Source organism: Acanthisitta chloris, unplaced genomic scaffold (genome assembly GCF_000695815.1).
Source record: "Acanthisitta chloris isolate BGI_N310 unplaced genomic scaffold, ASM69581v1 scaffold14227, whole genome shotgun sequence".
Lineage (NCBI taxonomy): Eukaryota > Metazoa > Chordata > Aves > Passeriformes > Acanthisittidae > Acanthisitta > Acanthisitta chloris.
Window position 1 is genome coordinate 352 of NW_008683258.1, and position 11,827 is coordinate 12,178.

At 40.1% G+C, this 11,827-nt stretch overlaps 1 protein-coding gene across 1 annotated transcript; it reads left to right on the forward strand.

Moving 5' to 3' along the window:
- Positions 1–3,612: 3,612 nt before the first annotated feature.
- On the forward strand, positions 3,613–7,632 carry ATMIN (ATM interactor). Its single transcript, XM_009078874.1, has 3 exons — positions 3,613–3,732; positions 4,638–4,837; positions 5,802–7,632. Exons 2-3 carry the CDS (start codon positions 4,644–4,646, stop codon positions 7,630–7,632), a joined length of 2,025 nt encoding a protein of 674 aa, XP_009077122.1. The 5' UTR covers positions 3,613–3,732; positions 4,638–4,643.
- Positions 7,633–11,827: the final 4,195 nt, after the last annotated feature.

The following is an 11,827-nucleotide window of genomic DNA, read 5'->3' on the forward strand; positions in this document are numbered from 1 at the left end:
GTTGCTCTGAGTGTGCTGCAGCTGGTGGGTTATATAACCCAGGGCACGACAGGTGAGGAAATGCTTTCTCACCACTTGCCCAGTTTGCTGCTAACTGTCATGGCCTTGTAGATTTATGACATTAATAATCAGCCTCTTGCAACTAATTACTGGATCTTGTGATAGCTTGGATAGATAGGAAATGCAGATGGTTGCAGACTTTCAGGAACTTCTTGACTTATTCCCAAGGCATTGTATTGAGAGTAAAATCTTGTTGAGGCTTAAGGGAGGCTAAATATTTTAGTATTAGTGTTTCCTTTTAAGAGATAACTGATTCCCTAGGCAAAAATAATTTAGTAGATTGCATTTCTTAGTGAAACATGAAGAGGCAACTTTGCAAATGAGACAGTAAGAAGCTATGGGGGAGGGAGAGAACGTAATGCTGCTGAAGAGGAGGGAGGGTGACTTGGTTAATTTGCATTAATAAAAGTAGCCCCAGTAGGATCCTTTGGTACCTAAAACCATGAGGCCTTGCCTCTGCAGAGGAAGGTTATTTACATAGGAAGACAAGGTTACCCTGTAAAAACAGCCAAGTGCTGCAGTACAAGGTTATTATAGTCTTGTGAAGTGATGAGAGTTTGATCAGTCCTGGTTTGTGACAGAAATAACTCCGTGGGAAACACTTGTTAAAGCAATTTGGTCATAGATGAATGAGCATTTAGGGTAATGCTGCTGTGAGAAGGGCAATCCTGAAATATGTCAGAAGGATATTCTCTGTCAGGGCTGCAGGGTAGGGATCTGATTCAAATCAGTTAAAATGAACCTAGAAGAGATGTGGAAAAGAACTGCTAAGGATGATGAATGGCAAGTGTGTCTGACAAAGGGAAATCAGAAGACTTTGCCCTAATAAAAGAAGGTATGATGAAGTGTTGATATACAAGTTGGGGTTTTGTTGTCTCCTTGGCTTAAGCCCAAAAAGAAAATGAGAGCAGTGGGTATAAACTGACACCTAATATGTTAGGCTTGAAATTTTCATTTCATTTTTTTGGTCTTTTGTCCATATTATTTTATGGGGAGAAAGCGAAGACTTCTATATAGTTTAAAATTAAGCTAGAGGAGTTCATGTAAAGGAGAGGATTCCTGTGACAGCAGGAAGGCTGTAGTTAGTGCTGACCTGTAAAGGGTACCTTACCCTTAGGCTAGGTTACCCAAATGTAAATATTACACTACCACAATAGCTTTTATAATAAAAATAAATGCACTTCTCTCCATGCTGTTTAGTAGAGAAATACATGATCTACCACAAAACCCACATTTTTAGTAGCTGGCTACACGCTACCTCAACATCATTTTGAAGTAATCCTTTGGAGCAGGCCTTTCTGTGCAGGAGAGCAAGACCTCACCAGGTTCACCTTGACTCAGTCTGTACCAAGGACTGTTTCTTTCCATCTTGTGTGTTGCCACAGGCCCTGTCCCAGTGTCAGTGTTCCTTACAGTGCGGGTGTTTGCAGTGGAGAAGTTAATTGAGCCAATGCCTGCCAATAATTGTGGTGGGTGGATATGTAGAAACATGGGACATAAAACCAGCTATGCAAGAGGAAGGGAGTTGTGAGGATGTCTGAGGTATGACTGGCAAGGTGGGGTGTGTGGAGGTGCAGGATTAACCATTTAGAGCCTGGAGGACTTGGAAGAGGCCAAAACAAGATTACAGTCCTTACAAGGTTTCTTGCATGTGTAGAGTCACAAGAAATTGTGGTCTGTGCCACTGAAGTCTATGTTCCAGCTGTTACAAAAGCATCTCACTGATGTTCATATGGCTTTTAATCACTTGGTGTTATTCTATACCTTAGTGCTTAAGTAGTTTTAAATAACCCAACTGTGGTTACCTATTAAGTGCCTGAACATGTTTCCCATATTGCCCTGTCATTTGCTGGGTTGTGAACATGCTTAATTGTAACACACTTTATAACTTTTTACTTAGGAGTCAGTAACTCTAACTGCTGCTTGCTCGGGGTATTGATTTCATCTGCAGTGGGAGAGACCAAACAGCTTTGACTTAAAGGCAGATCCTTTTTTTTCTCCTGAAGACTTTGAACCTGGCATCTGGTCAAAGAGTTTCTGGGTAAACTCAGGGTTAAAAAGCGTAATTGGAGCTGAAACAAGTAGATTTCTTTGAGTCGTGTTCCTGTTCAGGGCAGTGGCTCTAGGAGGTGCAGCAACACTCCCAGTGATTACTCAGCAGAGTTAGAACAGGCTGGCTGTGGGGAAAACTGCTCTGCATCAAGGTGCTTAGAAGGTTAAAATGTTACATGAGAACTCCCTTTTAAGAGAACTATTCTATGTTTTCTTGATGACATGGGAGCTGATCATTTTGGTCAAGAGGATCTAAATGTTTCTCCTTTTACTATGTTATGTCATTAGCAAAAATGGACTTGAGGAAATGTCAGCAAGGAGCAGTGTTGAGTGTGTGGAAATAAAACTGAAATATTGCTTGAAGGGTTTGCATTTTACATAGTTTCTTAGCTTGAGAGGTGATTTGAGGGAAAGCAAAGTCATTGCATTATCCCCTCCTCAGCTAACTGAAGTGCAGATGAAATGATGACTTCAAAATCATGGCACAAGTAGCTCAGAACACAGCATTGTTGGGTTGTGACTAACTGTAGCTAGGCAAGAAGTGGGGGTGTGAGCAGTGATCCCCTTTGTGTCCTGGCAGCTGAGGCACATACTTTGTTTGCTTCACATGGGAGGATTGTTGTGCTTTGTGAATACTTTATGTTCAGTGTAACGTGTGTAAACACGACGCAGCTGGAGATCTGCCCGAAGAGGTAGTTGGGGAGTGACTGGTGTGAATTCAGCTTTCCACCACTGCCTGTGCTTACTGCCACTGCCCTCATGCTAAGGAAAATCATGTGCAGAGTTCAAGCAGGGCATGGTCCTGTAAATTCTTTCCCGAATAATCATCTTGGGGATGCCATCATGGACTGCTGTAACCGGCTCTGGGCACTTGGTTGGTCTCAGAATGGAAGGAGAGACACGGCTACTCTGAGCATCGGATTTTTAACAGCTCGCTTTTAGTATTTTGCTTAGACACATATGCCTGATGCTTCCACTGAGACCCTTTCAGACAGGGTGTCTCTAGAGGTGTGTGTGTCTTGTCCGGTCTCCATGGCTGTGTCCTCAGTAGGAAGGGATTGAACAGCCTGAACAATCCCACTAGTGTGTCCTGTTTATATGTATTTTGAGGCCCTCTTTGAGCAAGTTATGTTGTTTTCCTTTGTTGTGTACATGTGAGGATTAGTGTGACAACTCTGATGGAAAGCCTGGGTAGACTGGTCACTTTTATTACAAGTAAAGTGTAAGCTGTGCCAACAGAATTCCAACATCACAGAAGTGTTTTCTTACACAATGACTATTCTTAATGGAGCTTCAAGCAGACTGTGTTACTAACAAGGAAAACCACATGGAATTGGCAATCAAGTATAGTATCTCTATGGAAAACTTTTTAGGCTCAAATAACACAAAAGGTGGTTATAATTGGCTTGGGGCAGTGAGGATTCAGTGTTCTGAATACTGTCATTAATATGCAAACCTTTGGAATTGTCAACTTCTCAACTGGTTCTTTTTCAGGATGGAAAACTTAAAGCACCAATAAGGAAGGGTTTGAAAACTTCACAGAAATTCTACTGCTGTCCTATTGAAGGCTGCCCTAGAGGACCAAACAGACCGTTTTCCCAGTTTTCTCTTGTAAAACAGGTATTCCTGTTTCCTGAAGTATTTTCATACTGATTTAGACCTAGCTGTCTCTACTGCAGAGTGTGTACAACTTTTGTATTCAGTAAAGCCTTTCAGCATATATCTGGAAGTTAGAGAACTCTGTGCAGAAACTCCACATGGGCATATTGTTAATGCAAAACTTGCATGTTTGCATGTTATTAGAGAACTTGAACCTTTTGATCAGGCAGATGTCAGTATGTTCTGCTAAACTAGAAGACAGCCCCTCCACAAATTAGAAAGAGAATGATTAAAGAGGATGAAAAAAGTCACAGTAGCAACCAATAAAGGTTTAAAATGTGGCTGATTGTTTTAACTGCTTTTCAGGTGGTCAAGAATTAAGAGCTTTTGTATGCTTTAATATCAAAATGCATTTGTTTACTAGTTGCCTGTTTAAGAAAATATATGAGACTTGTTTCTGCATGAGTGAGGAAGAAGAGCACTGTGCTGAGCTGGGGAGACCATAAGAGCTGAGTGTCTGGCACTTGGTGCTGTAAACGGAAAGGACAAATTCTGGTGTTTGCTCTGGTGTTGACCTCTCTGACTTGAGACTATTTGCTAAACATAGACTTACTGTGCTCTCTTTGGCAAGATTCATCTAGAGATTTATTAATGTCCACAGGAAACCCTCAATGGGTTTAGGATAGATAAATATTTCTCTTTGTTTTCAGATGCACACAGGACAAGCAGATTTGAAAACTTTAAATTCTTTCTGCTTTCTTTGAACTTGTAACTTACTACTAATAACACTGTAAAAAAAATTCAATGCAACTCTTCAGTGCTACTTAACAACTAAAAAATTGCAAATATTTCTGTCTCTCCTAAACATGATTTTCCTTTTTTTATGTTCACTGAAGCTAATGTTTCCTTTCCCTTGTGTATTGTAGCACTTTATGAAAATGCATGCCGAAAAGAAGCACAAATGTGATAAATGTAGTAACTCCTATGGTACTGAATGGTATTTGAAACGACATATAGAGGTCTGTGGCAAGACTTTCCAGTGTACTTGTGGGTGCCCTTATGCCAGCAGAACAGCATTGCTGTCACACATTTACAGAACTGGCCATGAAATTCCTGCAGAACACAGGTAAAAGTGAAGCAGTTATGATACTTACATTCATCACCAAGTCCTCTCTCTCCCATGTACTGCCTTTTTGTCTCCTCTCTGTTGATTAAATTAGAAACAGGCTCGTGTTGTTCTAGCTGTGAAGCAGTTTGCAGTTTTTTTGTTCTGTTGCTTTTAGGAGTTTCTGTTTTGTTGAAGGCAAAGATGATTGATTGTCTAATCAGTAAGATCAGGTTTCCCCATGTACAAAACAAAAAGTACTGATGACACTGCACTGTGTGGCATAAATGCTAGTGAGTCTTTGTTGCATCTGCTTTTACAGTTCTGTGAGAGTAGAGATGATCTGGAAATGTTTGTAGCTGGCAACTGTGGTGTGGAATGCAATTCAGGTTATTTTCTTTTATAGTCCAGTCTTTGCAATTATTAATGGATTCTTTTTTTACTGCCTATCTCTGTGTTTAGATTTATAGTTGTTTTAATGTGTACGTATATTTCATAAAGGGCAGTCTGCTTTCTGAGGCCTAGCCTGTCTGTCTTGGAGGTTCAGCTGCTGCAAAGTTGTGTGAGAAGCAGTGCTCATTGTATCTTTACTTCCCATGAGACCTTTACCTGTACTCTGATTTCAAGAGCTCTGTCCCTTCAGTGCTCAGCCTGAGTTAGCATCAATGTAACACAGTAAATGTGTTCAAATCACAGTGCTTAAGTTGCAAGGAGGAAGAAACCATCTAAACCTCCACCTCCAGTTAGAAATAGGCCTCCAGAAAAGAGGTAACCTTTTTTCTTTTTAAAGGAGGGAGTGAGCAATGTCATTTAACAAAACTGAACTTCATGGAGTCTTTTTAAGTTTTAACCAGGATTAGTTGTCTTCTCATATCCAACCTCATCTGTGCCTTAAGTTTGTATTTTCAGTGCAATGACTCAAAAGAATGGAAGGCAGATGTTCTGTGCTTGAAAGAAGTATAAATTATTGATCTCATGTTCACAGGGATCCTCCTAGTAAGAAAAGGAAAATGGAAAGCTCCGTACATAATCAGCAGTTAGCAGAGAAAGCAAACGAAGCATTCAGCAATACACACAATAGTGCTCCTGGCACTCAGGAATTGGAGTCCTCTGAAGTGAAAATAGTGGCCTCTCTTGAAGGTTCCTGCAGTTCTAACTTCACAAACCAAATGCAGCCAAAATGTACACCGAAGATGCTTTTACCCAAGCCCAAGGTGGCTTTGGTTAAACTTCCAGTGATGCAACTTGCTCACCTGCCTGTGTATGTATCTGCAACAGACTCTTCTGTCAAACCTGCTGTCGTGGCTGTTGATAATCAAGGTTCAGTTGTTAGTACTGTCCACTTATTGCCTCAATCCATAGGAATTCTGATTCCAGCCCTGGAGGCAGAAACAGTTGTATTTAAAGATAGTATGCCTGTTTCAAAAGTGACCAGTTATGGTGACCATGAACCAGTAAGTACTGGTGTACAGGTCGAGTTGGATAAGGTTACATCAAATAACACAGGGCAAGAGCTGGGGAATGTGTGTCAAAAGAACAAAATTTCTTCAATAAATATACAGACTGATTTATCTTACATCTCACAGAACTTTGTCCCAGCTACAGCCTGGACTCCCAGCTCCTCTGTGTCCTCTTGCTCTCAGACAGATCTGTCATTCAGTTCACAGGTTTCATTGCCCATCAGTGTGCAGACACAGACACTCCTGCCTGCTTCCAAACTGACTTCATCCATAGCTGCTCAGACTGATGCTTTCAGTCAGGGGTGTTTTCCAACGTGTGGCATTTCTAGAGAGACTCAAACCAGTAGGACCCAGGATTGTATTGATGGAAGAGTACAGATGGACCAGGCTGTAATGTGCAGTGACCTCTTTGACAATGTTCCTTCGTCATATAATGTTTCTTCTCACATTGAACTTCCAGAAAACAATTTAATGCCTGCAAATATAGATCAAACCTTGCTGCAAAGGAGTAACTGCAAGGGCCTGAATCAGGATACAGTGAAGTCTGAATCCCTTATGAGCTTCAATACGCAGACTAACATGCTTCCACCTCAAAACACAACAGATAATCAAACCCAGACAATGGACCTACTAAGTGATCTGGAAAACATCTTTTCAGGAAACATGTCTGGCCAGACACTAGATAATCGTGGCCTTCTGTCTGAGACAAGTTCTAATGCTGACACACATCTGCCATCTGGTCCATCACAGAGCACGGGGATAGACTTTGACATCGAAGAGTTCTTTTCAGCATCCAATATCCAAACTCAGACTGAAGAGAGTGAGCTTGGTACTCTAAACTCTGAGCCAGTTCTGGAGTCACTGGACATTGAAACTCAGACTGATTTCTTATTTTCAGATAGTGCCACTCAATCCTATAACTGTCGAGGAAATTCTAACTTCTTAGGTTTGGAGATGTTTGATACGCAGACACAGACAGACTTGAATTTCTTTTTGGACAGTACTACCCATCTGCCTTTAGGAAGTATTCTGAAGCAGTCCAGTTTCTCCATGAGCACTGACTCATCTGATACAGAAACCCAGACAGAAGTGTATCCAGCTACTAAAAATACACCAACTCAGAATATTGAAAGCAAAGTCCAGCTCAGTAGTGCTGAGACACAGACCATGGATAGCTGCTTTGAGAATCTGGGGAGTTTATTCCTTACCAGCAATGAGACACAGACAGCAATGGATGACTTTCTTCTGGCAGACTTGGCCTGGAATACAATGGAGTCCCAGTTCAGCTCAGTAGAAACACAGACCTGTGAAGAGCTGTGCTCCTTGTTCCAGAGCTCTGACAAGCCCAGCCACTGAGTGCTGCGTGATAGAACTGTTCCCTGTGGTTTAAGTTATTGGGGTGGGAGAGGTGGCTTTACCAAGTGATCCACTTTGCATTATTGAATGTAGTTATGAGCAGTTGACCTAAGAGACTTTTCATGCTGAAGGTACTCTATTGAATAAGTAACTTTACATAAACTATGTGTGTATAAACGGGGGGGTGGGAGAGTGAGGTTGTAACATGTTAATGTACATTTGAACCTTAAAAAATTATGTGGTGCCTATGTTTTTTTTCCTCAGACTTCTTTACAAAGCTGTTACTGCTTTCCTTTAATGGAAGAACTTTAAAAGTTGTTCTCTATCTGTTCCTGGCTTACATACAGGGTTCCAATGTGCTGGACCAAAACCCTGACCTGTTGAGTTGAGATGCTTCCCTGAACTTACGGGGGAGGATTCTATTAGTGTAAGCTACTTCTGTTTACTTTTTTTAGTAGCTTGTGTTTTAAATCCGCCATGAACATAATAAGCTGCATTGTCTTTTACTTTATGCCTTCACAGCTCTTTCTCCTACATAAGCTAGCATTTTCCAAATGCCTGTCCAACACGTTAGACACATAGAGATTCTTGAATTGTTGAACATATTTATTATTAAAAATATCTAGAAAGCAGTACTTCTTTTCCCTCCCTGCCCCTGAGTGGCACTGATGCCCTTTGAAGGGTAGGAAAAGAAATTGGAATTCATAATTATAGGGAAAATTAGTATGTTGTCCTTTTAGCTAGTGTAATAAATGGGACTAACATTTTTAGAGTCTTCAGGAGGGATTTGCTGAAGCTATTTCTGTCTGTAAGATACAAATGTTAAAATGTGTGTGCCTCAGAGACTGGAATAATTTGGTTTTGCTGGAATTCTCCTAGCTTTACTGAGATAGAAGTTGAGAAATGTTACACTGGTTTATACCTCTATTACCTTAACGGAAATCTTTAGAAATGGGAAATTAAATTCTCTAAAGCACTCACCTCAACTCCTGTTCTTGGAGTTCCTGCTTCCAAAACCAATTGGAATCCATACAAAAGAGCTGGGAAATCAGCTCACAGAAGCCCTTTCAGAACAGCTGAATCTTGCTTTTGCATGGTGATCTGCAGCCCTCAGTTCCTGCAGCTTTTAGAGTTTTTCTGAGTGTAGTCAAATTCACACTTATTTTTCAGACAAGAAACATTTGACCTCTTGGAGTCTTTTTTTAATGTTTATGTTGCCCATCATAACACTGTTTGCAGTATTCTTTGTTTGCATGACAACACACTAAGCCAGTTGTGAATGTATGTTGGAATTTGGCCTTAAGTAATTTTTCTCTCTTACTCTAATATATGTGAAATATAGGGCTCTGGTTTTGTCCTGGACTGGTTTTAGTTTCTGTAACTTTAATTGAAAACAGAAACATCTTTGTGTCAAATTCCTGGGCCTGTAACAGACTTCACTCCTCCTGTGAGAGGAGAGGTATTTACTGTGCAGCCCATCAGCAAATGTATGTCCAAGCCTTAGGTTTTGAGGACTTGCTATGCTTTGTGCTTCATATTCTCAGCTGAAGGATGTGGGAGTTAAGTTACTCATCCATTACAGCTTGTTTTTGTTGAAAATGAACAATACCTTTCTTTTTTCCTTTTTTTCTTCCTAACACTCTTCACATTGCCATAGTTCACATGTTAAATGGCAAGTGTCTCTGCCTTCCCTGGAAATAATCTCTACATTAACCCTGAAACTCCTGTGTTCCTCCTGAGGTTCCATCTGTGAGATTAACCTTGACACTCCTGTTTTCCTCCTGAAGCTCCATCTGTGTTGCCTGTTTAATTTTTCAGCGTTTCTAGGTGTGAGTTCAGATATTTCCAGTCTTTGGCTGAAGAAACTGCAGGAAGGAATCTTGTGGTTCCCCAGGAGTACAGTAATTCTGCTGTGGGGAAAGTCCCCCCAGGTTTCCCAATGCCTAAAGTTCTGATATGAAATGGGGTATATTAAACAAAGGAAGGCATCACTTGTAATTTTGTTTCTTCTGAAGATAATGACTGATTCATATTTACCTGCCTACTCTGAAATTGGGAAATAAGGAAAATAATAAAATTAGGTTAATTGATTCTATTGCAATATTTTTCTAGCAATGTTGCATCTTCACATTTTAATGTGTTTTTCCTTCTCCTCTTTTCCTCCTGGCTGGAATTCCAGAGAACACTTATCCATATACAGGCTTCTGTTTCCCATGTGCAAGTTGTCTGTAGTGGCACGTGAAAGAGAAGCAGTTACTATAAATCTGGTTGTGGAAAAGGGTATTTTCCACAACTGGCAGAAGTGAGAAGCTCTTCATTACCTCTGTAGAAAGTCAGTCTGCATTCTGCAAGGAAGCAATCTTAGGTGCTGAGGAGCAGAATTGCAGAAAGGTTTGGGTTGTAGCCATCGGAGAGACCAGCTAGCCCTTAAAGCACTTTTGAATCTGATTTACAAGTCAGAGTGATATTTACCAGCAGTTTGAACTTTAATTAGTGAACACAGTACTACAACATGAACTCATTTATTGAAAGTGCAGTACTAAGGAATGATTGAACATGTCTGCACTGTCTTAGGGAAGTGACTCATCCTGACCAGTGACTACTTCTGACTTCTTTCTTCACAAATTTGGTGTCCTATAAATTACTCATAGAAGTCAGACACAGGAATGGATCATGTGTCGCTGGCACAGTATGGATTTGTTAATTAATTTTGTGAAAACATGAAGACTGCAGCCAGACTTCATAGTTTGGTGAATCCCACAGTGAACCTGATCTGAAATGCTGTTGCTGAATATTACAAACTCTTCACATTGGAACAAGTTTTTCAAAATTGCTAATTTCCTGGTTTTCACCATTTTTTTCTAAAAATAAATTTCAGTCAGAACTACTTCTTGGTAGAACTAAAATGGTACTTATCTCCCTTTTTCTGCAGCTTGTCTCTGATTTGATTTTCAAGGCACTGTCTCTGTTGTAAGTATTGGTCAGCAGTGACTTACTACTTTACTTACTCTCTTTTGTATCCTCTACTGCCCTTGGAGCTGCTATACACAAAGTAACATCAAATTCTCCATAGCCCCTTAGCACAATTTTGTATCTGGAAGTGATACTAATGGTACTTGTACTTACTCTTTGCATTTCCTGCTTAATTCTGTTAGTCTGTGACTGCTGGATCTTGATCTGGATGCCTGTGTAATGTTATTCTAAAACTGAATTAGTAGTTTTGTAGTTTCATTTGAGCTTTTCTTTAGTGTGCAAAGATTCAAAGGAAACAGCAAATTCGGGACTTGGATTCTATGAGAACATAAGCACAAACAAGCTGAAAAATGAAAGGTCTGTCTTGTTGCCTTCCATATTTGTCTGTCACAATGCTGAAAGTTTGTATAATAGTAGATATTTCTTCTACTTATGGCTTTTTTGGCTTCTGTTTCTGCTAATACACTTGTAAATACTTTCTGTAGTGGGGAGGGAGGGAATCCTCCTTCCCCCAACTCTTCGTGTCAGCCTAGAGAAACTGGTAGTTTAAAGTCAAGAGTTTGCTAATGCTACATATTCTTAGCTATGCAAAGCTGCTTCTGTCTAGAAAATTTTAGCTTCCAAAGGATATGAAATTATAAAAAAAATGAATATATACTCACAGCTGTAAATTAAACAGCTGTAAAACAAGCCTTGTGAGACCTCCTCTAGTTCCAAACAATTCCATCAGTGTCTGTAACTTAATGTATGTAACTAACTCCTAACAAATTTTTATTTCAAGGCACATACATGGTCATTTTTTTCTGGTGAAAACAAGAGGCTGAATTTCTCTGTGAGTCACATGGACCTCGAGTGTGCAGGGGCGAGAGAACAAAGAACGATGTTTGCCTTCCACTGTTTAAAATCCTTATGCTGCTAACACGTGCTTAAATCTGAACTGGTTTTTTGTGAGGCTGTGTAGAAATGTTAGTGTTGGCAGGATTGGGGTCTTAGGGGGTTAGGGATTTTTTCAATAGTGTTTCAAATGTAGGGTAAGTCAATAGAACTGATACTGAATCAACATAGGGTGCTCAACTTGCAAAAGAGTTTGTTACTGAGATGACAACTCAGAGGTGAACCAAATGCACTTGCCTTTTTATGGTTAAGGTTGTACAGCTTCCTTTGCTTTAATATATTTCTGATGTGCTGTTTTTTTAAATGTACAATTTACTGTTCCAAATAC

Excerpts from the sequence above, each read along its gene's own strand:
- ATMIN (XM_009078874.1), top strand. The coding sequence starts at position 4,644 with ATGAAAATGCATGCCGAAAAGAAGCACAAATGTGATAAATGTAGTAAC. Across the intron at positions 4,838-5,801 it reads GAAATTCCTGCAGAACACAG|GGATCCTCCTAGTAAGAAAA; the intron begins GTAAAAGTGAAG and ends TCATGTTCACAG.